This window comes from Pseudorca crassidens, chromosome 3 (assembly GCF_039906515.1).
Source record: "Pseudorca crassidens isolate mPseCra1 chromosome 3, mPseCra1.hap1, whole genome shotgun sequence".
Taxonomy (NCBI): Eukaryota; Metazoa; Chordata; class Mammalia; order Artiodactyla; family Delphinidae; genus Pseudorca; species Pseudorca crassidens.
The window spans coordinates 9,397,828-9,423,347 of NC_090298.1; the positions used below are offsets into that span (position 1 = coordinate 9,397,828).

Genomic DNA, 25,520 nt, shown 5'->3' on the forward strand with positions numbered 1-25,520 from the left:
GGCTAATACAACTGCTGAGGCTATTTCCAGTGCCCAGCATTTCCTGTTAACCGCCACCATCCCCTCACCTTCTCTCCGCTCTTCAGGAGCGTAAGGCTGTAGACGCCTCCTGGGAGGGTTTACGAAATGCTTGGGTTTTTGTTTTGTTTTTGTTTTTATACTGCAGAGGCAGCAGCATGCCAAGTCTTGGGGAAGACAAGTTTACTTTGGGGTTTGTAGAGGGAAGCATTTAACCAGCATGGCAGCTGTGAAGTTAGAAAAAGCTGCAGGACCACAGAAGAACCCCACAGACTGCAGAGGCAAGAGGCAGATGTTTCAAAAAGAATTCATTGATTAAAAACCCTCTGGGTCTGGCAGTATCTCCCGCCCCCCAGGCCCTCCCCGCTGCCCTTTCTCGGGGTGCCCGAGCCCGCTGCCCATAGGGGTCGGGCAGTCCCTCCACGTCACGTGGGCCTGTCACACCTGCAGCCTTTCTCCTGAGCACACACGGGCTCACTGCATCCACACCTGGCTTGTGGAAGAGCCAGGACCAGGTCCGGGAGCAGGCTCGTTTCAGGCTGGCGTGCGCTGGTGCACGCTTGAGTCAGCGTAACCTATTAGTGTGTGCAAAACGCTCATCTCAGGGCCGGGTTTCCTTTGCACCTGCCCCTCAGACTCCAGGCATGTGCTTTAATCGGGTGGAGTCTCATGGCGTCTCTGGTCCTACATCATAAACGAACAACAACCACAATAATGATGGTAAGTTAACATCAACTGAATGCTCGTGCAGCCCCATCAGGGAGGTTCTGGAGGGTTCCTCTTGCTGGTGATGAAGCTGGGCGCCGAGAAGAAAACCCAGCTGCCCAGGTCCTGCAGGTACCGAGTGGGGACGTGGGCATGGACTCTGAGGGCACATGCTTGCTCCCAGGCTGTGCCGCCGGCTCGCACAGCTCCATCAGGGGCTAACTCTGGTTTGAGGGTGCAGCTGAGGCGTCCGCTGAAGCTGGCAGGCATCGATGCCGCAGGTGTGGACCTGAGGACCAGCACAGTTCTTTCTCCCTGGACCCGGGGAGGAAATGTCCCATGGCTTCTCAGCCCCCCAGGAGGGCACATGCCAAGAAGGGAGCTGGTCTCCCCAGGTCTGGCCAGGGCAGCAGTGGGCCTCACACATGGCCCACCGGGGGCTTGGCAAGGGGGTGTCTGCTTCCCGGGTGACCCTGGGTGGGCATGGGGCTCTGGGTCCCAGGGGCGGTGGCCAGGTGAGGCGGTGGCATGGGAAGATCACATGGCCGCCGCCATGGGAAGACGATGTGCTCCGCTCAATAACCTCTCAAGGCTGGACTTGAACTGGTAACGCTTGTAAGCTGTGAGGGGACTTCTTGCCGAAACCATTCAAGGACTGTTTGTACCGGGGTGACATGAGCCCAGAGACGGGGGCACAGCGTGCAGGAGCCGGGGCAAAAGCCAGCCTTGTCGACCTCTGGGTCACACGGGGTCCGCAGAGGGTCCTTTGGTCCTCAGGATGCCCGTCCCCGCTCCACTGACCACTAACTGGGCCTCTGGCCTCCTCTGTGCTTCCTTGCTGCTGTTCCGGCACACAGTCTAGACTGGCACTGATCCAACCATCCCCTTCTGGAATCTTCTCTCCCTGCTAACCCACAGTCTCTGCACCATCCCAGCATGTTGTCCGTGTTGGAAGCCCTATTCTACTGATACTGGTTTCCATGTTAACCAGGAGGTTAGTATCCACAATTTTCTTTTCATGTTTACAAGACACTGCATACAAAATGGCCCATTTAGACAGGCGGAGAACTGAGGTCCAGAGATGCTAGTTGAGGAACTTCTCGCTCCAGCAGGGGCCAGGTGTGAACCAGGCAGGTGTGAGGCTGCCGCAGTGCAAAGCTCACCACCCCACACCCTTCCTCAAGCCCCCCCCCCCATCACTTTACAGTTACCGGTGACTTCCTTACGGCTCCCATAAGGTGTACGATTCCATGGGTCTAGCATATTCACAGACATGTGCGAGCATCCTCTCAGTTGATTTTAGAACATTTCCATCACCTGAAAAAGAAACCGTTTCCTTTAGCTCTCACCCCCTGTATCCTCCCTGCCCGCTCACCAGCTCTGAGCAGCTGCTGTCTCTAGATATTTCCCTATTCTGGACATTTCACGTAAATGGAATCGTATAATACGTGGTCTTCTGTGGCTGGCTTCTTTCACCGAGCATAATGTTTTCAAGGTCCACTCGTATTGCGCCGTATATCAGTACTGCATTCCTTTGTATGGCCAAATAACGGAATAATATTTTACAGTGGAATAATATTCCATTTGCGTGTGTGTGTGTGTGTGTATGTATGTATGTATATATACAACATTTTGTTTATTCATTCCTCAGTTGATGGACCTATTTGGGTTGTTTCTACCTTTTGGTTGTTATATATAATGCTGTCCTAAACATCTGTGTACAAGTTTTTGCATAGACACTTGTTTTCATTTCTTTCAGGTATATACCTAGGAATAGATATTCTGGGTCACATGGTAACTCTATGTTTGATCGTTTGAAGAACTGCCAGACTGTTTTCCCAAGGGCTGCGCCATTTTACATTCTCTGCATGAGGCACGGTATGAGGGTTCTGATTTCTCCACATCTTCATCAACACTTGTTATTATTTGGATTTTTGATCCTAGCCATCTTCGTGGGTGTGAAGTGGTATCTCACTGTGATTTCGATTTGCATCTCTCTGGTGACTCATGATATCGAGCATCTTTCAGGTACTTATTGGCCATTTGTGTATCTTCCCTGGACAAGTGTTGGCTAACAATGACTCTGGACCCTGGGCACCGAGCTTCAGTCTTCCCATCTGTAATATGGGACGACCACTGCCCATGCAGCACTCTTACAAAAGACAAGATGTAGGCTGTAGAAACACGGTGACTCTGATCTGAGGACACGTGCAGTTGAGAGCTGCAGTCTCAGGAGCTACTGAAACCGGGGGTAGACAGCCCCCTGTAGCCTGGGGGCACCATTCCCTTGGCACCTCTGCCCTGCTCTCCTCCCCTTACCCCTGCACACAGGTTTTGACTGCTCCGTGGCCAGCAACACTGTAACAAAACCTGTGGCGGGTGAAGCCTTCTCATAGTAAAGCTCATTCAGGAAAGCAATTTACCAAATGAACAGCTGTTCAAATGGTGTGAGCTGGGAGCTAGGTTTCTGGCGTTTCAGCATATGGTTGATGTCCTGAGTTGAACAGTGTCTCTCCCAGAAGACACTATTTCGGGTCCTAACCCCCAGTGTCTGTGAATACGACCTTATTTGGAAACAGGGTCTTTGCAGATCTAATTTGTTGAGATGAGGTCACACTGGATCAGGGTGGGCACTGGTCCAGCGACCGTTGTCCTTAGAAGAGGAAGGAAATTTGGACACAGATACACAAGAAGACATCCATGTGACAACAGAAGCAGAGACTGGATTTATGCTGCGACAAGTCGATGATCGCCAAGCACTGCCAGCAGCTGCCACAAGCGGAAGGGGCCGAGAATGACCCTCGCCTGGAGCCTTCTGGGGGAATATGGCCCTGCCCACACCTTGACTGCAAACTTCTAGCATCCAGAGCTGTGAGGTAACACATTTCCATGGTTTTAAGCCACCCAATGTGTGGTACTTTGTTATGGCGGCAATGGGGAACTAACATTGACGTGACATTGGGTGACAATGACGTCAGTAACAATGTGCAAACTCTGGGGTGGAGGGGGGATTCTGCTCCACGGTGAGTGTGTGTTTGGCATTTCTATTCATATTTATGTACCGAGAACGACTCTCTACCCAGTGACACTGAATGCATAAGACCCTCATTCCATCCTCAAGTTATTGGGTTGGCCAAAACGTTCATTCGGGTTCTCCTGTAAGATGTTACAGAAAAAAACCTGAACGAATTGCTTGGCCAACCCAACAGTAAGGGAGTTGGACGCGTGAATACAAACTGCAGGGCCCAGAGGTGACCCTAAGGGCTAAGGAGAGGTGAGGCTTGTTGGGAGATGCAGACTCTGGCCATACCTGCATCCCCAGGCTCAGGGTTGCCAGGCTGCCCCCCGAGGTCCTCATCAGGTGAAAACACCTCAGAGTCTCTCCCAACTCAAATCTGTACTCTGATTCTGGATCTTGAGGTTTCGTGATTGTGATTATTTTCTCATCCTGATCATAAAGCTTCCAGAAGACCTTTGGATAAATTAGCTTATTTATCAAAAGCTGCATACAGCCATCCCCGGGCTTACTACTAATCATTCCTTCTAAGTCTGTTCCCAAAGGGCCTTCCCAGCACGGGGCCAGCTGCTGAACCCAAGGAATGCGTTTTAATCCACTGCATGAAGCTTTTCCATTTTATGACATTTTAAAGTAGACGATTAGACTCAAGGTGCCTGCTGTCCAATAGTTTGGCTTTGTGTCTGGGAAACAGTTTGTGAAAATACCGCTCATTTTTGCACGTTCGTATTTCTACTGAAACCATCTGGCAACCCCAGTAAAATGAGAAGGAAAAGTCTCTGAGATGTAAGAGAAAACAAACCATGAGAAGAAATGCAGGCGCTTTATTATAATCATTATTCTTCTTGAGGTTAACCATTGATAAACTCATTCAGAAGAACATTTTGCTTTCAGTGATCTACAGATACATGCCAGATGTAGCTAAAAGGACAAGAAGAATGCACCTTGGGAAACAGCATGGCAGTCCTGGCTGCCACACTAAAAAGTATCAAGGGTGCGTCTTCATTTCTGCAGCAGGGGGTGCAGTGGTCCACAGACTGACCTAGTGCTGCCTGCTCTCAGCATCCTTCTGAGATGCCGGCTCCAGGAGACGGCTGGGAGGAGGCTGCCCGCCCTGTCTGCATCTCTAAAAGCCAGCCTCAGTTTTTAGCAACATCTCAGCGATTAAGAAGTATGAGAGGTGACTACACGGTGCCTTGAGGGTGAGACCCCGGCTGCCGCAAGTCAGTGAGATGGGAAACCAAATGTTGCCTTTAGGATGTGAAGCAGGGCCAGCTTTTTCCTTAGGGAAGGGTGAGAGCTAGGTCTGTGTCACCTTTCCCAGTCACGGATGTGGAGCTGGAAAGGGCATCAGAAAGGCTGTGGTGTGCCCACTGCTGACCCCGCGGCAAACACCACGCTGGCAAGCGTGCCAGCTGGGCTGCACCCTCTCCCAAAGCATCTGCTCCGGGAGATTTGAACATCTGAGTAAACGAGCCCATTGGCTTTTCAGAAAAGCAGAGCACCCAATAGCCATCAGCCAGCGAGCAGTCTAAGGCAGCTCTGGGTAGGAAACCCGGGCAGAAAGCGTAGGATAATTTGAGAGGCCCAAGTGAACATGGGCCCAGGTCCATGTGCCCTTGGGCAGAGGGAGTTCCTGATACTTCGACTGATGGACAAACAGGCTTTTCTAGCTCAAATGGCACGTGGTAGTTCTACTCTGCCCTAGGGAGACAAAGGGCAGGTTCTCGTCTCGTCTTCCCACATGGTCAGTGCTTTTGCTCTAGTGTTCCAGAATTAGCTAGACATCTATTCCTCCACCTGGTCAGTGATCACTCCCAGAGCTCAAGAGCAGCTCGAGAGGTGATCACTGAAAAAATGAAGGTTTGCCTTGATTTCGCGGCAAGCCTGTCTGGATGGTGGGGCAATGCAGGACTTGGGACCCACACTGAGAAACCTCATTCTGGAAGTATTCCCTTTGGGCAAATTTTTCAGCAAGATGACCCCTGGAATGAAAGAGCCGTTTCAAAGCTGTAAGCTTTTCCCTGGTTTTCCTGGGAGTGCTTGGTGACGCCCTGTGCTGTGATCCCTCGTCACACAAAGGAGAGAAATGCAGTGAGGCTGTTGCCTGTTGCAAAAGTCTCCCCTGCTCAGTTTTTCTGTAATTAACGCTCTCATCTCTTTCTCTCCTCACTAGGTATTAAGACTTTATTGTCCTCTTACCGAAAAGCATGAAATGATTGAGTTTTCCCCTGACCTGATCTAACCCTCCCAAATTTGTGCCCACTTGTTTTTAAGTTCAGGGCAATTGATAAACCGGAACTGAAGCTAAACTCTGAACGATTCCATTTCACTCAAGTCTTAGCAAGTTCTGCTAACGGCACTTGCAGTGCCACAGTGATTCGCAGACGACACCTGCCAGGACTCCCTGGAAACAAGCCTTGGGGTCTGATTCTAGCTTTAGATATGGAAATTCAAGGCAAAGGAAGGGGCGCTTTGCTCTGTCTTAAATTTCCCAGTGGAGCAGTGTCTTGAAGAAAATACCAGTTCTCTTTGCTGGGGAAATACCAAGTGTCGGGGAACTGAGGCCCGGCTGGTGAGGGCGCTGGGTCCTCGCCATCACTTGCGAGGCTGCTGGATGTGCTGTGTCCTCGGGGAAGAGTGCTTGTCCATGGAGGCGTGGGGCTTCTGGTGGGCCACCTGGGCAGCCGCCGGGGGGAAGTCCTTGTCGCCCTGGCGGGAGACACGGAAAGCACTGCCTCATCAACCGTGAACAGCTGAGTGAGTACGTGAAGCGAGACGCAAAGCCAGCATCTTCTGGCTTCCCTCTGGGGACGGGGCGGGTGGGTGATGGAGTGGGGAACCTGTCGGCAGGTAGCAGCCTGTCTCCTGGGACTGCTGGGGGTCCTGAAGCTCTCTGGAGAGCCCAAGCAGGCACCCAGGCCCGTGTCCCTTCCAGAAGGTGAAAAGCTCGCTGTCTCTGCCGCCACGCCATGGGACCAGGTACCGTATGTACGACTCACTCAGAACTAAGCTGGGTGTTGGATGGCTTTCTTCTGCTAGAACAGTTCTTGTGATTTTTTTTTGAATTGAGGGGCAAGACAGAACCAAATCCAGGGTCTTAAATTCAGATCTGCTGCCACAGCTGCGAGCTGGGCCTGGAGCGCTCGTTGGGAAGGAAACACACAGGGCAGGGCTGGAAGCTGTGAGATAAGCCAGGTTCAACCAGCCGAGTCTCAGAGGAGGTACCCGGCTGTTTTTCAGGCAGGAATTGCCTTCTTGTGCATTTGTGACAGGGGCTGGGGTCCAGCCCACCCCGGGCAGGACCGAGCCATGGTGGCTGAGCTCTGGGGTGACCTCAGATTTGTGCGGGCATTTAATTTCCTCGCATGTAGTAGATGTGCCCTCCGTCTGTCCCAGGTCCCTGGATGGCTGTGCTGAGCCGTCCCCAACAGTGGCATTTTCTTTACACATCCTATGCTAAGGGCTCGAATGGGCTGTGAGCTGCAGATCGATGGATGGAATAGTGCACTGTCCCCCAAATGGGGGCTTGCTGGGGGGAGGTCTGCGGTTACAAAACCGTTAGGTCTCACAAGAAGAGGGGGCTCTTGAAAGGCAAAGAGAGTGACCCAAACCCATCAGTTTAGTTCAGAGGGCAGCAACTATCTTCTGTAACGGGCCAGATAGCAAATATTTTAGGCTTTTCAGGTCATAGTCTCTGCACTCTGCCAGTGCAGCACGAGAGGACCATAGATGATACACATCCATGAACAGCAAGGCTGTGCACCACTAAAACTTTATCCATGGACACAGAAATTTAAAGTCCATGTACCTTTCACGTCACGCCATACAGTTCTTATTTCAAATTTTCAACCATTTAAAATGTAAAAACAGTCTCAGCTCACAGATCACCCTGAAACCCTTTGCCGACCCTGGTTGAGCCTAAAGAGAAGGGAGACGGGCGAGGACAGAGGAGAGGCAGCTGCATCAGCTCAGGCTCCGCGTCACCACCGTCCCATCTGCCCCTGACGGGTGCATGCGCAGAAGCACGCTCTATGGACAGGGGGCGATTGATTAAGTGACCTCCGGACCTGGGTGGACAAGTGGGGTTGAATAAGGACAGGAGGAATCAGGACATCGCGGGCCGAGGCCCCGATGTGATGAAAGGGCTCTTACCCGGGCGATAACACCGGAGATGAACACGGTCGGTCTGGGTGGACTGGAAGACAAGAAGGAAAACACATTGACCATCACGACTCACAACAGAGGCACACGCAGGTGACGCGAATGTGGAGACTGGTTTCAGGGCCGTGTGACAAACAAGGACCCTCGGGAGGGTGCGGGAAGCGGGAGGCACACCTCTTCCCGTTATTTCATCACATGGACCCGCTGGCTGCTGCACTTGGGACACTTGCGGGTCCCCTCCTGCGGAGGCTGAGCTCAGGCAGAGAGCGGAGAACGATCGTAGCAGACAGCGGGCGCGTCACCAAAGAGCCCTCTTTCGGTTTTTGGTTAATCCTTAAACTGTAACTGTGGGCAAGCGCGGTAGTTTTGGTCTCAAGAGATATGGACCTGGGCGCTCCCCGGAGCAGGGCAGGAGCAGGGTCATGCTGGATAAATGGGAGACTCCAACCAGGGAGCTTCCTGTCCTATGGACTGAGGGGCTACCCTTTCAGAGTCCTTGCAGAGTCCACGGCTTCCGGAAGCTTCTAACGGGTGAGATCCCAGAGCCGATGCAAAGCTCCTGGCCCCTACAGGACCCCAAGTATTAAAAACATTTGGTCCTTCGTATATATGTACCACATCTTCTTTATCCAATCCTCCACTGATGGACATTTAGGTTGCCTCTACGTCCTGGCTATTGTAAATAGTACTGCAGTGAACATTGGGGTGCATGTGTCTTTTTGAATTATGGTTTTCTCCATATATATATATATATATATATATATATATATATATATATATATATATATACATACATACACACAATGGAATATTACTCAGCCATAAAAAAAGAATGAAATAATGCCGTTTGCAGCAGCATGGAGGGACTTGGAGATTGTCATACTGAGTGAAGTCAGAGAAAGACAAATATCACATGATTTCACTTATATGTGGAATCTAAAAAAAGAGTACAAATGAACTTATCTACAAAATAGAAATAGAGTCACAGATGTAGAAAATAAACTTATGGTTAGAAGCAGGTAAGGGGAGCTAGGGATAAATTGGGAGATTGGGATTGACATATACACACTACTATATATAAAATAGATAACTAATAAGGACCTACTATATAGCACAGGGAACTCTACTCAATACTCTGTAATGACCTACATGGGAAAAGAATCTAAAAAAGAGCGGGTATATGTATATGTAAAATTGATTCACTTTGCTGTACACCTGAAACAAACACAACATTGTAAATCAACTATAATCCAATATAAATTTTTTAAAAAAGTAAGGTCCTTGTGAAGCTCTTGCCATTTCTTAACCTCTTTCATGGTACTAAGCTGGCCCACCCTGTCACCAATACCGAGGGGACGGAATGTAGGACCAAAGCAATACATGTTCATCGTTGAAAAGCAACAAGCCAAGCACGTTAAAACCACTTGTAGTTCTACCACCTGGAGATAACCACTGTTAACACGTGGGATGTGCTTCCAGCCTTTCTTTCTATGGATAGACAGAGGCACTTGATTTCTTCTTAAATTTCCATTTTTCTTACCAAAAGAATCACCTTGTTCTGTAGTCTGCTTTCTGCACTTAGTATCTGGCGAGCTTACTTCTATGGTATTATAGACTCTTCTATGCCTTTAAAAAAATAACTGCATGTGTCGTAGCTTAAAAGCATCAGAACACAGTTCCAGGTAGTACATAGGTGTGCACGCCTCTGAAATGCCTCAGTCAGAGGTCGGGGGACGCGGGAGCTGTAGATGAATGCAAGGCCGGCCAGTGGGGAAAGTGAGATGCTCCCAGAAGTGGCCAGTTTCGCTTAAGGCTGGTCTTGTGGGCAGGCAGAGCGGAATCCATCCCTGATTTGCCCAGCCCGCCTTCCACCAGCTCTGCTGTTCCACCCTGCCGCAGGGGTCCTTGTTTTAGCTTTCTTTTGCCGCAGGCAAAAGTCTCAGGATTCAGAAAGTTCACTGTTTACATCCCAAAGAGTTTAACAAAAACACCCCAAATTCCCCCAAGTAATTTCTGTTACTCCATGAGACTAAGAAACTTCAAGTCTTACTAAGCAGCACAGAAATGTTCCCTATATGACGCTGGTTTTGTTTTATTTAGCTTTTGTTAACTGGGTTGGGTTTTTTTTTTTCCTTTTATTACAGATATGATTTGGCTGTGGAATCAACAGTCAGCCAGGGATGAACAAGTTTGGCTCAAGTGTTAAGTCCCTGATGTAGTACGTTTGGATTTGTTTGGAATCCAAGGAATCTTGCTTTGACTGGTCCAAATCACCCACAGTCTGTCTCCAGGGATTTCACGGCCAAGGGTTTCGCATCTGAAGCTTGAGAACCATGCTCTAGATTCTAATATTGTAAAGGAACCAAGAAACGGCATTCCACAGCATTTCCACCCATCTAGATTCCCGCCAGCAATGCACAGGGTTCAGTTTCTCCACACGCTCCCAGCTTATTATTTTCTGGGGTTTTTTTGGATAGTAGCCATTCTAATGGGTGTGAAGTGGTATCTCACTGGGATTAAATTTAGCAACTAATTTTAAGAGTAAGCTTTTTGCAGCAAGGAATAATAAATATCAATCTGTATTGATCATTGAAGGTCTTTAGGACATAATCCCGCCCCCCGCCCCCCGCCCCGCGGCAACAAAGTTCTCTCTCCTCTAAAAAACTGAAAAGGCCATAATTGACCATAAGGACATATGGTAGCTGCCTGTGAAAAGATGACAGAAGCCTGGCCTCTCGTGCCATACTTAAGCGCGGTATCTGTTTTCACACAGCTCTTTGTCAGAGTGTGTAATGCTGGTTTTCATCAGGCTTGGCCAAAAAGCCCCAAGCTCAATGCCTTTTCCATCTACAATTAATAGCATCTCAAATTGTAAACGACTGTCTATTACATTTATGTAGTAAAAACACTTTCTAAACTCTTTGAGACATGGTAGCTTAAATTCACAAACCCCAGTAAAGAGTCTGCTCTCGAAGCTGTGTTTGCAAAAACACACATATTTTAAATTCCATTAGGGTTCCACGCGAAGCATATCCTACGTTTCCAAGATTCTATAAACTGTGATAGCGGCTTTGAGGATTTATTTAATCTGATGAAAATCATTCTGACAGATGTTGTTTTGAAGAAGCAACAGTACTTTCTCGCAGGAAACAGAGACAGAGAAAAATATCATTCCTGTCCTCCCTACATCCTCAGGCCTTTCCAGTTTTTGAAAACCATATTTATTTAAATTTAAAGAAACTGAGAACCTGATGCAATTAGTGGGGATTAGAGCACTGGGAACCCTCCTACACATCAACAGAAACTGCAACTTCACCACACCTGGCCTGCGCACACGCCAAATGTTTGATGCACGTACGTTTCCGGTATTCACCTGTCAAGGACCACATCAAATTCTTAACGGGGTCGTTTGTCCTTAACAAAAGTTTCCTATTCTTTATTTTATAAATTTCCTTGATGAATAAGGTTTATGCCTTATTGACATTCTCAGAAAAGGCAGAAGGCAGGACAAAATGCCAGACATGCTTAGTGAATGCATGACCCTGTGGAAAGCAGACGTCTTTAGGACTGAGTTTTCACGGTCTCATCTTTAAATGAAAGTCCCCAGGGCTAAGAAAACTGAGTTCATATCTTAAAAACTCTGCTGAACTCTAAAACAGCGAATACGGAAATAAATTTCAATATATTTTATTTCACTCATATCCAAAACACCACGTAGGAAAATAATTGAGATCACATTCTTGTTTCTGTCCTAAGGCTTCACAACCTGGGCTGTCAGCGCAGGCCCCGGGCGATGCGGACGTTTTCTGTCCAGCCCTGAGAGGTGTGAATCCACTGGCTGGTGAGTTGGGGCTGGAAGGGGCCTAGTGGTGACCTCGTCCAGCTTCCCGCCCACGTGGAGCGTGGCCACAGCCTTTGTGCCTTTGTGCCTCTGCAGACGAGGAGCTCGTGGCCCTCTGGGTGTCCTCATGGTGACACGGTCTCTGGCTCCCTGCCCTTCGCCCAGTGGCCCCAACCCAAGTCCACGACCTCCTCCGTGGGACAGGCCCCGCATGTTTGAGGAAGGTTAGCAGGGCTCTTTCCCAGACTCACGGGCTTGACTGCAAATTCCTTCACGACCTCAGGCCCCTCCCCGCCTCCATTCTGCTGAGGCTTCTAGGGTTTTGCCCGAGACTGCAGTGGACACACTGAAGATAAGCTCCTCTGGCAGCCCAGCCTTCTGCAGGACACCCCTGTGCCTGGCCCAGGCACATGGAGGCTACCCTTCTCAGGGACTACAGAGAGAAGTTCAGCCTGGGGAAGCGATTCTGGGCGCCCCGAAGAGAATCAAAATGCTGACCGTCTTCCCTGGATTGCTGTTGATAAGCAACGTGGTCAGAGTGACTAGTGCCCGCTCCCTACGCTGGCCCACTTTCCCAGCTAGTGATATGGAGTCATTTCCCTTCTTTCCTGGAACTCCAGGGCGTTAAGCCCTTAGAAATCCTTTTTAAGGGGGGATTCCACCCTCAGAAAAGTGCAGGGCTCCTTCTTCATCTAAGAACAGGCTTCCATGAAGTGGGACGGTCGGGTGTGGGTAGGATTTCTGCTTGGCTGGTCAGCCTATGCCTTCCCAAGCATCCTGACAAGGACTGGGGTCGCTGAGTTGCCATGCAGGAGTGTTTTGGGATCGGGGCGTGCACACACACACACACACACACACACACACACACACACAGAGTAATCAGTAAGACCGAGAAACCAGGCAAGTCACTAATCCCATTGCAAGTAGTCAAAAGGGCAGCAAAGGCATTGCCAAGAGTTCTATTTCACAGAATCCTTTTCATGTTAGCAGTTTTGATCTGGGTTCAAGGCAGTCCACCAAGTCATCCTCTGCAAATGCTTTCTCCTCTTCATGTAAATACGCTCTGAAAGAATCATAGCTTTTAATGAGTTGTTTGTTCTCTATTTTCTCTACAGGATGGGAATGATCTTAGACGGTAACAGCTACTACTTATTGATTACTTATCGTGGGCCAGGCACTGAGTTAAGGGCTTTACACAGAATTGTGATATCTAACCTTTCAACCCTACAAAGTAGAAACTGTTATCTGCATTTTACAGATGAGGGAACAGTAAATCAGAGAGATTCAGTAACTCGCCGGACAGTTGCACAGTAGAGAAGTGCTCCAAGCCAGACTTGGAACGAGGGCAGCCCAGGGCATTAGCCTGATGCCCTCATTTTAGGGCTGAGAAGTGGGTCACGGAGCAGCCTCTATTTTCAGGTTCTGCCTTCTATACACGATTTAGAGATGCAGATTTTTACAGTAAGTAATCTAAATGCCATCAGAGGATCCCTTACTCAACCAGGCAGTACAAGGTATTCAACTCTGCCTAAGCATTTACTTTCTGACTTGATAATGGATTTTTTTTTCCTTGAAAACTATCATTTATGTCTGTAGCACTCAACTAGGGTATAGAGTTCTTCCACATAAATTATTAATGCAACTGGTTCTCTTCAGCAGGTGTTATCCCAATTTTATGGGTGGCTGGAGGAGGCTGAACCTTGTTCGTGGTCCCAGAGGCAGAGCCTGGAGGATGCGGGTCTGGAGCTCTCAGCTTCGTGTTCTTTGTTGGGTCACGGGTCCCACCATCACCCACATCTCAGCTCGCAAGCTTCAGGAACAAAGCGCAGTGAAGGCTTCAAACTATCCGTCAAGTCAAGATGCAGTCAACACAGTCTAAGAAGGAGGCCCAGAGGAAAGGTGGCAGGTGGACGCCAGCTGAGTGTGGGTTCTGATGTCAGACCATCCTGGCTCTGCCAGTGACTGGCTGGTAGGCTGGCATTTGACCTTCTGAGGCTCAGTTTCTTCATCTGTAAAACGGGAGGCAGTGGACCCTCCCTCGCCAGGTGACTCTACGTACACATGCTCCCAGGCACATCGCAAGCACTCAGCAAATGGTAGGTGTCGGGATGAGGATGACACATCTCTAGCCCCTCCTTATGTCTCCACTGCTAATTCACAACTGGATCAGTTCTGCCTCACCTTCAGATCCCCTAGCCGTGCAGAATAGCCCTGCTTATCTGGGACAGAAAAGCTCCAAGGAAGCAAAAGGAGGGTCTGGGATACACGAAACAGATGTCACCAAACCATGGACTTGAAGAAAAACTCTCCGGGCCCTCGATCTATTTGAGCCCTATTTTGACCTGATGGGAATGGCCTGGGCTTGGTGGTTAGTTTCCCAGCCCACTGAAGACAGGGAGAAAGCCTGAAGTGATGAGGCCACTCGAGCTCACAGCGAGGCTGCTGCCCTGCGGTGAGAGGCTCCGTCCAGACCACTAGTCCTCCCCCACCCACAGCTCCTGGTCTCAGTACAGGAAGCAAGCACGGAAGGAAGCTGGTGGGGACACTGGCAGTGGTGGTGGGAGCACGGCGCCATCCAGGCTACATCAGGACCTGGGAGCGGTCACCACGTGACGCTCCCTTCCTTCCCGGTGAGAAAGCACACGAGCGCTCAGAAAGGGATTTTCCCCCGAGAATCTCCCTAAAAGTCAAAGCCACCTGGTGAGTCAGGGAGCACACTGTTCTCATGAACACTCAAGCCCAAAAAGCTACGTCAGGATTTCAATTTCATTTTCTGACAAGCAGCTAACACACTGGGGGCGGGGCGGGGGAGGTACTTCGTAGAGGGGAGTCTGGGCGGAGCCTGAGAAGGCGGAGATCCGTGTGTGTGAGTGTGCACACGCATGTGTAATGGGAAGGACATGATGCCACAGCACAGTGAGCTGAAGGAAGGGGCACAGTTTAATCTGCTGCTGTCAGCAGAGCGAATGGGGTCTAAGGCCCCTCTTCTCTTAGTGATGGAGGTGGGCTGGTCTGGGTCCTGCTCCCATGACAGATTCCTGGGAAAAGGCACCTCTTTGGTGACCCTCCTCATGAAAGGACAGAGCCTCGAGGTGATCTAGAAGCAGATTCCGCGGCTATATTTGGACTTTAATACCTATGGCTTTGTGTTTTCATAGAGTTTACGGAAAAATATATTCCCACCAGGGGTGATTTTAAATACATTTCCTAGTAAATAGAAGGAAAACGAAATCCTTCCTAGCCACTGTAGTTCTTGAAATATCTTTCTGCCTTGGTGTTCATTTATCTGGGTTATTAATTTTCTGGACACCAAAATAATAATTAGCATGGCTGGTGACCAGAGGGGACCCTCTCACTTGACTGCATCCATACATTTCTTCGTGTGTCATTCTTCAAAGCGTGACAGTCAAGGTTGTCTCCCGCCTTCCACCTGATTTTAGGAGCTTCGAGAACTCCCACAAGATGGCACTGCCGGTCCTCTTAGCTGGTGGCTCTTGGGCCAGCAGGGCTTTGGCTGGCTCAGCCAGGACCAGGGTAACAGGGAGCTGGGGGTCCGCGGTGGGCAGGGGCTACTGGCACCTTAGGACAAGTGTGTTCCCTTCTCCCTAAGGGTTAGGTCATTGTGCAGGGAGCCTCACTAAAGGGAAATGAAACACGACTCAAGGGCTTTAGGCAAAATTCTAAATCTAGAGAAAATAATCAGGGACCCAATTCCTTGTAGGATTTGGCATGCAGAGTTTGTATTATCTTTTTAAAGGGTGCTCTTCTGGGGGACAATGTCTGAGCTCGTGTTTCCATCTTTGTTTCAACGAGAAGGCCAAGGTTCGGCATCGGCTGTGGTGCCTCTAGTTCCCTGACTCAGGCCTGCTGATCCCAGGATGCCATGACTCTGGGACAGAGCCCAAACCCAGCCTGTGCCTCTGAGTCTGTCCTAGAGATGTGTGCGGTCCGGTCTCCAGGTGGGAGGATGCTCTTCTTTGGGATTCTAAAAAGCCTGCTCTCCAGATGACACTCCACCCACAGATGCTTGGCTGACTGTCGATCCAGATGCCAACACTTCACCACCTGCTTGTTTCGAGAAGGCGGCCACCCCAAGTACTGAGTGTGTAGGGCGAGGATGGCCTATGTGTAAACGATGTGTCCCACAGACACACAAGGTACAGTGACAGCTACCTTACCAGGGCCCGGGAAGCCCCGTCTTCCCTCTAGACACGTATTTCCAGAAAGGCACTCTAAGTTTCATACCAATGCCCTTTACACACAAGACCGTCTCATCGTGTGACCTATGGCTTTCCCTCCTCTGTCTTCCCTCTGCTCTTACCTTATTCACTCTCCTGTGCTGGATGCAAAGAAGATAAGATAAATACAGTCATGATTCTAATCGTTAGCTTGCATCTTATGGATTTCGTACAGGGGGGCCTTTCTGGACCAGTATGTGTGTCTGCATTCATCACAATACAGAGTGGTCACCATATCTGATGAGAGAAACCCGGCCAGGCCTCCCGACAGTGCGGGGGTGAGCTGAGCATCTGTTTGGAAATTCACCGCATTCTGCCCCTGTCTCTACAGAGCTCAGAGCGGACTCAGCATCACAGAGGAAAGCTGTGAAATGCAGCATTTGAGGACTGGGCTTTGGAGACAGATGGCTCCCAGTTCACATCTTACTTCAGATGAGTAGGCTCCTTGGGCCTCAATGTCCATCTGTGAAATGGGAACAATCCCTATTTTATGGAACAGTTGTGAGTTCAAATGAAATAATGTAGATAAACTGTGCTTAGAACAGCATACTGCCTCCACTGGCAAAATCAGCTCATTACAACAGGGACATGCTCTGGGCATAACCGGAGAATACTTTGTGTAACTATCAGATAATCTGGGTAACTATCACACATATGTATTAAACGTTCTAATGCTATGTCATTTCAGTAAGTAGCACTTACACTTTAAACCATCCCATCTTTGATTCTGAATACATCTGTTTCAGTGTCATTCTTCTGAATTCCAATATAGGGAAGTACCCGTGAATAGTTAATGCTGACTAGACAGGCGCTAAAAACCAGGGTATTTATTGTCTATAGCTTAAAATCAGATCTTGTCGGCTGTCTTCAGGGTCAAGGTCATGTTTTATAATGGTGCGATTTGGGGGAGGACAGTATCCATGGTTCACAGTACAAAGTATGTACTTTCTAGAGGACAGCTATTATGGCTTTAACAAAAGGGAAATGATCGTGTAAGCAAGATGTGTAACAGTAAAACGACTGTTAATAGAATTCCTGTTAGAAAGAAGTACACGCTGATATTAAATAAAATACAGACACCAAAACACTCGTCTGGTCTGGGTCTACTCCCATCTTGGGAGGTGCAGGGGGCTGGCTTTACGTGGGACCAGCTCTCACTAGGCTGGTTCTGGGAGACCCTAGCAAGGAAAGAGGAGACCCAGATTAAATTGCTCTCAGGAGACTGCCAGGCAGGTCTCTCTTGGCCGTGGGAGCTTCGCCTCTTGCAAAAGTCAGGACATGGCCTGGGAGCACCAAACACAGCTCAGGTTAAAGGCAAGTACCTGGAATGATGGACAAGAGCATTTGGACTTCTCGGCTGCTGGATTCACCGGTAATTACATCCTTAATCCACCCTCCAAACTCACGGCGCAGAGGGATTTGGTGAGCTGCTAGCGGCCGTCACTCCCTCCCTGGGCATCCAGGTACACCTGATAAGTGATAAGCTGCGGTCCTCAGTGGTCTCTGGCTTCGCACATTCAGCTGCGGCCTGATTAAAACGCTGCCTCTGTGGATCATACCACGCCCTCAAGCCTTTATCCACAACTAACAGAAAAAGAGCAGGTACGCAGAAAAGTAAACCCACCGCCAATTCTGCTTACTTAAAAAAAAGCCAGCTAGTGAGTTAGGACAACTTCCATTCAATCCAGTAGCTCCCACCCTCGCCCCCGTGTTTAGAGCAAGCCCAGAGCGCAGCCGGACAGACCTTGTCAAGGTCACTAAATTTGTGGGGCGCGCACGCGGGGCGCTGATCGGTCTTCCTTCTCTGCCTGATAGTGAATGGTCTGGGAAGCTCTGATCCCCTCCCCTGCCCAGGTTCCCGCCTGGGAAATCACTGCTCGGGGCCCTAAGGTTGGTTTTTGATCCATCAGTTTCATTTGTTGGGCTATTTGCGGATTCATCAGTCTCATTTATTTCTCCACTTAACAGAAATATACGTACGTATACACACTGAGTACCCAACAGAAATAGGAAGCGCCGACGACGTCGCGTCAGGCCTGCCTCCTGCCTCCTGCATGTGTAGCAGCTGGAGGACCTGCCCCCCCTCTCGTGGCGGCCCTCCTCTTCCTGCTGCGTGGCAGGGCTCTGAGTTAGGGGCCAGGTGAAGACGGAAGTCCTCAGAGAGCTGGTCGTACAGGCCCCCCGAATGTCATCAGGAGGCCGACGCAGCACACCTGTGAGGTTTACCAGACGCTAAACCGGAAAACAGGTCGTCGTGATTTTCCAGAAATGGGTTTTCCTTAACTCAGTGTGGCCAGTCTCCATGACAACCACAAGAAAACCAAGCTTGTCCTTATCGACAGGAGGAACTAGCACAGGCTACGATCCTCCCCCAGATGGTGGTGGATGCGCATTCTCCAGGGCCGCTCCCGAGCACGTGTGGGGAAGCAGAGACTCTCTCCGAACTTGGCAAGTAAGGGTTCCAAGTGGAGATGAAGAGCAGAAGCAGGCGTGCTGCCCTGCGCCCCACCCTGAGCCTCTCATCAGCACCCTCCCTGCCGGATGTTCCCTTCGGGGATCTCCTCCCTTAGGGCCCTTTGCTTTCCTTGGGGGCAGCCAGATAATTTGCCTTTGCCACCAATGAAGCATTAACAATCAAGGCGGATGCGTGGGGCTGGGAGAGATGGGCCGGCAGACAGAAAACATTCTCACTGATGGCCAGGTGGCCAGGGGCCCCTGAGCCTCAGCTTCCTCATCTGAGGTGAGGGGCTAATTACCCCTGGATCTCACGGGGGTTTGGGGAAGCTCAGGGGAGCATCACGCGTTAGGCACGCTGCACGCAAGGCGTGACTCCAGGAGAGAGCTGTCGTGAGCTGAGCGTGTAAACAAAAGCAGATGCATCCCCATGTTACAGTGGGGAGGGAGGACTGGAGGATGGTCGTCGTACTTGGGAAAATTAGAGCAGAGAAGCACATCCTTGTGTCTGCAGGACGGCGCCGATCCGAAACCCGAGGCAACACTCGGGGACCGCAGCGTGGATCGCGCCAGGGCTTTGGGGGAAGAACTGAACAGGCCATAATCTGGAGTTTCCTAGCAAGCCCAGTCACAGCTGGAGAGTCGGTCCCACGGCCACAACGAGGGCAGCTGGGATGAGGCACCCTGGGCCGACCTCTTAGGAGGTCGGTCATGATGAGCTCCTAGGAGGATTAGGGCTAAGTGTAAACTCAGTGTTTAAGAGATCAAAGGAGAACCTATATGTTACATTGAGATGGCAGGCATGAACACAGCCTACCCCACAGCCCGCCTTCCATCATCGTTGGGCAAGTTAATCCACACCGAAGGGGGAGTGAGGGAAAGTGTGATAACAGCAGGGCCACATTTCGGAGGCGCCTAAGGACACCCTCAGTCAAGGACAGCGACGGATCCCTGCCAGGAAGGTAAATGATTTGAGATGCAAACTAAGGCTGGGGGAGAGGAAGAGCTGGGAGCCTTTTCCACTTTTCTCCTTTTTAACACCCATGGGCCCTGCAAGAAGGGGAGTTTTATTAGGGTCGGGAGAGGAGGATGTTTCAGTCGAAGAGCAGGTTCTGGCTGGGGGCTCAACCTGGCACTGTTGGGATCCAGGGCAGCACGGATGCCCAAGGCACGGTGGGTCCATGAATGTGAGTCTGTTCACCACCACCTGTGCCTGGGCCCATGCGTTAAATAAACACTGAGCAACTGCCGGTGCAGCCACAGGGCTGGGTACTGGAGACCCAGCGGCACCAGACAGCCTAACTGTGCCAGGCTCTGAGCTCCTCAGGATGGACTGGGGCTCAAGACAGACTACGTGCAAGTGGACCCAGGGCCCTGCTTCCTCTGGGTTTCTCTGGGTCACATGCCACAGGTAAAAGAACCCCATTGTTTTGCATTTTGTTATCGCAAACTAGAACACACTGCCTGACAAGTAGAAGCCCTTATGTGGACAATGGAAGATGGTATTTGAAACGAGAGCTCTTCCAGGGAATCTGGGCCACATGGTCTCTGGAGTAGAGGGTTTGCACAGCCTCTGTTAATACAGCCGATGGCGGAGCTGTCACCTTGGAAACCAGAGGGGAGGACCTTAAGGAACGGTGACACCAAGAGACAACCTGGAAAGGCGTGGAGCGCAGAGTCTGCTGGGCAGTGGGTGCCTGCCTGAGACTGGCCCGGAGGCTTGCCCGGGGAATCGGAGGGCAGTGTTCCACGTGAGACACGTGACCAAGCACCCGGATGAAAATTACCTGCATCTGTCTGTGCTGCTTCTTTCACGCAGGCAGGTGAGGATGGAATGGGAGTACTAACTTGAAACACTGTTTTTAAAAGAAGTAATTTCTATCCCCTTCAGAGAACCCCAGTCAAGAGGAATTCTGAAGCTCGAGATGCCAGGTGTTGCTTTTCCTCAGCATTTGCTTCAAAAAGGTGCTGCTTTGAATATAGAGAAAAAAGCAACATCTTTATGGCTCAGTAACAGGGCTGTGAGATCCTAAAACAATTATTGGTGACATAAGTACAAACATCTTCTGCATCGCAGTCTTCAAAACGATCGTAAGGGCAGATGGCATTGTATTTGTCTTCCTATCCTTTTCTGGAAGAAAAAAAAAAGCAGCCAACCCCCTCCTGCCTCTTCCCTGACCGATAGAGGTAAGACGGAATTGGCCCAGGTGTCCCTGACTCTCTGGGACAGTCCGGCTTTAGGCCTCGGTCACGGTGTCGTTACTCATCACGCCTCTTTTCACTCCCCAAAACATACCAGTCTAAACATGTTGCAAAGCCACGACACAGAATTCTAAAAAGATTCTCAACATTACTGGGGCTCTTAGGAGTTTCATCATGCGTGTTAGAAATGCTGGAACTCCTGGGCTTCCCTGGTGGCGCAGTGGTTGAGAGTCCGCCTGCCGGTGCAGGGGACACCGTGCCCTGGTCTGGGAAGATCCCACATGCCGCAGAGAGGCTGGGCCCGTGAGCCATGGCCGCTGAGCCTGCGTGTCCAGAGCCTGTGCTCCGCAATGGGAGAGGCCACAACAGTGAGAGGCCCGCGTACCGCAAAAAAAAAAAAAAAAAAAAGAAGGAAATGCTGGAACTCCTGACTGTATGACCTGAAAACCTGAGCCAGCTTCAAAGGCGGCTCACATGTTATCTTTCCATTGCTTTCCCTGAGCTGACCCTTGCCCAGCTGTGTTCCCACGAGGACTTCCCACGTATCACGATGTAGTGGAGGCTCTTGCACGCCTAACACTGCTTCAAGGTCAAGGTCAACGGTTCACTTTATTGTGTCCGCAGCACCTGACATAGTGCTTGGCGCACACAGAGGCTCAACGTATGCCGTCAGCACCAAATGAGCGGCATGTCCTGTAGCAGCTGCAGGGGGTGAATTAACCAGGGTGACTCCCTGGGCGCTGTTTGTGGCTCACGTCTTAGGAATGCATGAAACTCCTCTTGCACCAGAGCCTCAAAGGCTTGCAAAGGAGCGATTCAAAATGTGGATTTGTTTTTGTTACCTACCAGTCTGGCTGGGCCAGATCTGCCCGTGATGGGGGCATAACCTGGAGTGTGTTCCCAAGCACATGGGCTCTCCCTCCAGCTTTTGCCAGAATGATCTTGAAGAATAGTAAAGAGTCTCTCTCTCCCTATTAAGAGAGGGCTCAGGCTAGGAGGTACGTTTTCGAATCATCTCAAGTCAAACCGAGAGAGTGCTGACAGAACCATGCGTCGAGTCTCGGATGATAAGAACAGGGGCAGATGGAAGAGAGAGAAGGGGGAGTGCCTTACTGAGACCACTTTCAAGAGTCTGAATTAAATTTAACAGGAGAAAAATCCATCAACTTTCTATATGGCAATTCCTGGCAGATGCCAACAAGGGCTGGGTTTCTTTGCAGGACTCTTGCCATATTTCCCTAAAAGTCTCAAAAAATACAGGTGACCAGACTAAGGCCCAGGCTTAAAGGCAGCCAACCTTATAAAGAAACCGGAGTCTTTTTATAAAGTGTGACTTCGCTTAATGCAAGAGGGACCAGAATATCCAAGGCATTGTCTCCGGAGCTTGGAGACGATAAAGATGGGCAGCTGCTATTCCGACCCTCGACATGGACAGTTTTTAAGCTCCCTTTGCCTCTTCAGCTGGATTCTCAATATGTGTGTCAGGAAGAGTTGAGCGGGATTCTATTTTAGAATTTTGGAAGCATCGTCAAGGGAGTCACCCGGTAAAGAAGCTCTAAAGGACTCTTTCCTCTGTTTCCTCTAACAACGACAACAAATATACCAAAGGACCCATAGGGATGAGTCAATCATTAAACTATTAAGAAGTTGCTATAAACAGGCAGTGTTAATTTGATAATTCAGAACGGACTGGTACAACAAGACTTCCAAGGCTCATAAAGTACTGCTGGCTTTTGGCGGTAGCTAGCACCTGGGGTGCACGTTAACTGCTTCTTTACCCGGCCGCCCGGGTGCCGGGGTACCCGGGAGCCTTCTCCTTGGCTGGTCTCCCAAGGCGCCCCGGTGGAGCAGAGAGCAGGGGCCTTCGGCGTGATGTGCCTCCCCTTTCTGTGGCTTTCAGAGGAGGGAAGGGAGGAAGGAGAGAGGGAGGGGCTTCCAAAGCACTGAAGAGGCTTCTCCTCGCCAGGTGCCCAGGTGCGTGACGGTGAAGAGCAGCCACAAGGGGGCGGCAACCTCTCTCCTGAACCCGGTAACAGGGCAGCCTGCTCCGCCAACCCCACAGGCGACATGTGCCTTTGTGCCTCAGTTTCCATTATGGTCCCTGATCTCGTACCCCAAATTCTTGGGGCCAGATGGGTTTCAGAATTCATATTTTTTGCAAATATTATAAAGGCACCACGTTGCCTAAATCACATACAATGACTATTCCTGAAAGGGTCCCGGGCAGCAGCCCACAGTCAAAACCATTACTATTTTCTACAGCAAAACGTATAGAGATTACACTAAGTAGGATAAGTAAAGAGTGTAAATAGCTGCACATCGGTTCCGTTTCTGCCACCATATGAGCTTCAGTGTGAAAATACGAAAACCTTTGCAGTTTTCCGAACCCTCCGGACTGTGCACTTTGCTTGCTCCGGGGACACTGCGGCACTTTCTGCTCAGTACCTCCTATGAGGCCCTGGCTATCACTCCCTCCACCACCAAGCAAGAGAAGTGGATTTGGAATAAAGAAGACAGTACAGCTGTCAAGGGGTAAAGAGAATCATCGGCATTAGTCTGGGATTACACAGAGAAGCTGCGGTCAGTTCTGTACGTTTATCTATAGAGAGTAAAATTTGATTCGTGCATTTAAGCAAAACCTTTGGCAAGGCAGGATAAAACGACTGCAACCAGGGAATTCCTCCCAAATTGGCAGCCTGCCTCAGCCTTTTCTGGGTTCAGAGAACTTGTACTCATAACCCTGTCTCACATGTGCAGCTGAGCTCAGAGCCCGCTTTCCCACGTTCCAGCCACCTCACTACGAGGTGCGCAGGGTGGCTGGCACATGGGGAGCTCGGCCCCCTTTTGTACAGATGAGGAAGCCACTTGTGACAGAGGAGGCCATGTGGCCTGTGGTCACTGATCTGGGAGGGAGTGGAGCCCTGACAAGAACCTGGGTCCTCAGATTCTCTGGCAAACTGTCCCCCTTATACCGGTCACATGCACAGCCCTCAGGACTGTGGCCCCAAATACGTTCCAACCAACTCCAGTCCTGCGGCGTGATTTGAGTAACCTTGCTCGACCAATTTTTGGAAACACTGCTGACTGTCTCCTCCTCTCAGAGATTTAAATGCCCCTGGTACATGAGGGCCCTGAGACGTCATAAGGAAACCAGGTAAACTTCATTTAACCCATGTTTCCTAAATGCATTTGAACGTGGAACCCTTTGGGGCAGAACTCCTGTCAGCACTGACACGCTCAGACTCTGATTAAAGGCAGTTTCAGTTGTGTTTCTGACTGTGCATAGAGTTGAAAGTGGCTGTTCCACTTGGAAAGACTTTTACCTCCAAGGCTGGAAGGGAAACTACAGCGATTCACCTCGAGGCCCAAGTCTAGGGCATTCATTTTTCCATTCCTTTTCCTCCCCATGGCCAGTTACCTCCAGTCATGTGCTGCTGGGGTCGCTGGATGGACAAGCCTGGCCCGCTCCACTGCTGACGGTAAGCAAGGCTGTGGACGTGGCTCACAGACACAGGGGCACCTTGTCACTTGTGGTGAAACAAAGCGCCCCCAACGAGGGCTGAATGCCCTCACCGGCACACGCCGTCTGTGCAAAACCCGGTCGACAATGGGCATCTTTAATGGAGAAAGGGGAAACCATCTTCGGTTTAAGACTCTGCCCTCCTCCGGCCTTCCTTTCCACGGCAGTATACCCTTTCCTGAGCCAGGTGACGAGGGGACAGCAGCAGATTTAGAAATAAAGTGAAGTCATACCTTTGAGCTTTGATTTCTCCCTTGGAATTTATTCGATATATCCACATGTTGGGAAATTCTAGAAAGTATGCAGTCAGGTGGGAAAGCTGGACCAAGTATCGTTGGTGGAACATTTGTTCCTGGGGCCATAACAAAGTGACGTTCATTTGGGCAATAAGAGTTTTGCCTTCCTTTGGGTAAGAGTACAATTGCCCTCGAAATCATGTGAGATCCCTAGAAACAAAGCATTTTTCAAACATGTGTTATTAGGTGGGATGAGAAAGCCACAGTAACCTCCAAACTCTGGACGGGGAAATCTGAGCTTCGCTCAGCATCGGCACTTGTATCAAGCAGTGGGACACTGAAACGATGCCCCCAAACCTGAGAGGCAGGTGGCCTCCTGAGAACCCTGTGGCTTCAGTGTTCAAGAACAACCAGAGTGATCCACTTAGAGTGCGAGGGTTGCTTTCAGCTCGTGAGGATTTTGACTGTAAAGTGATGGAGGTGAAGAGTCCGTTACGGACATACTGCTCATAAGAGCTAACATTTCTCTTGCTCTGTGCCAGGAGCTAATGCAGGTGCTGGAGAAGCAGTAACTCATGTAATCTTCACAAGGGCCTGATCAGGTAAGAGCTGCCATCAGCCACAACTTATTTACAGATGAGGACACTGAGGCACAGAGAGGTTTAGTAAGCGGCCCAAGGCTACACAGCTAGTAAGAGGAGAAGCCAGGATCCAAACCCACAAGCCTGGGTCCCTAACGGTAGCCAGTGCTTTTCAAAGTCCAAACCTCAAAATACTTTAAGGTCTTCTGTAGCTGCGGCACAATTTTCTGAATTTACCCAAATGTCCCTTATTTTATAAGAAAATCAGACAGTGACAGACTGACTAGTTAAGACTAACTCACTTTACTAATCAATGACCGGGCAGCTGAGAAACATTTTAATAGGAGGAATTTCTTGCAACAGTTTCTGGGAGAAAAATTATCATGGGATTTGATCAAGGACGCACTTTTTCCTAACTTCAAAACAGGACCTGAGGTCAGAAAAAGCTTATCCAAATTTAATACATTAAATTACACTTAGGTCGTCCGATGGGTTTATGTAAACCTACACTGTAGGTCAGAGAATGGCCGTGGAGAAAGCAGGTA

At 50.0% G+C, this 25,520-nt stretch overlaps 1 protein-coding gene and 1 long non-coding RNA gene across 2 annotated transcripts in view; one reads left to right on the forward strand and one right to left on the reverse strand.

Annotated features, from left to right (window-relative positions):
* Nucleotides 1-410: 410 nt before the first annotated feature.
* On the forward strand, nt 411-17,164 carry LOC137221137 (uncharacterized). The gene is made up of 3 exons (XR_010941882.1): nt 411-1,717; nt 2,483-3,599; nt 13,401-17,164. It is a non-coding gene; the product is annotated as an uncharacterized lncRNA (long non-coding RNA).
* DAP (death associated protein) overlaps nt 6,193-25,520 on the reverse strand; it is a 60,551-nt gene continuing 41,223 nt past the window's right edge. The window contains exons 3-4 of the mRNA XM_067730377.1: nt 7,895-7,937; nt 6,193-6,451 (exon numbers count right to left, since the gene is read on the reverse strand). Coding sequence (XP_067586478.1) covers nt 6,338-6,451; nt 7,895-7,937 — 157 coding nt within the window. The 3' untranslated portion in view covers nt 6,193-6,337. The remainder of the gene's footprint in view (nt 6,452-7,894; nt 7,938-25,520) is intronic.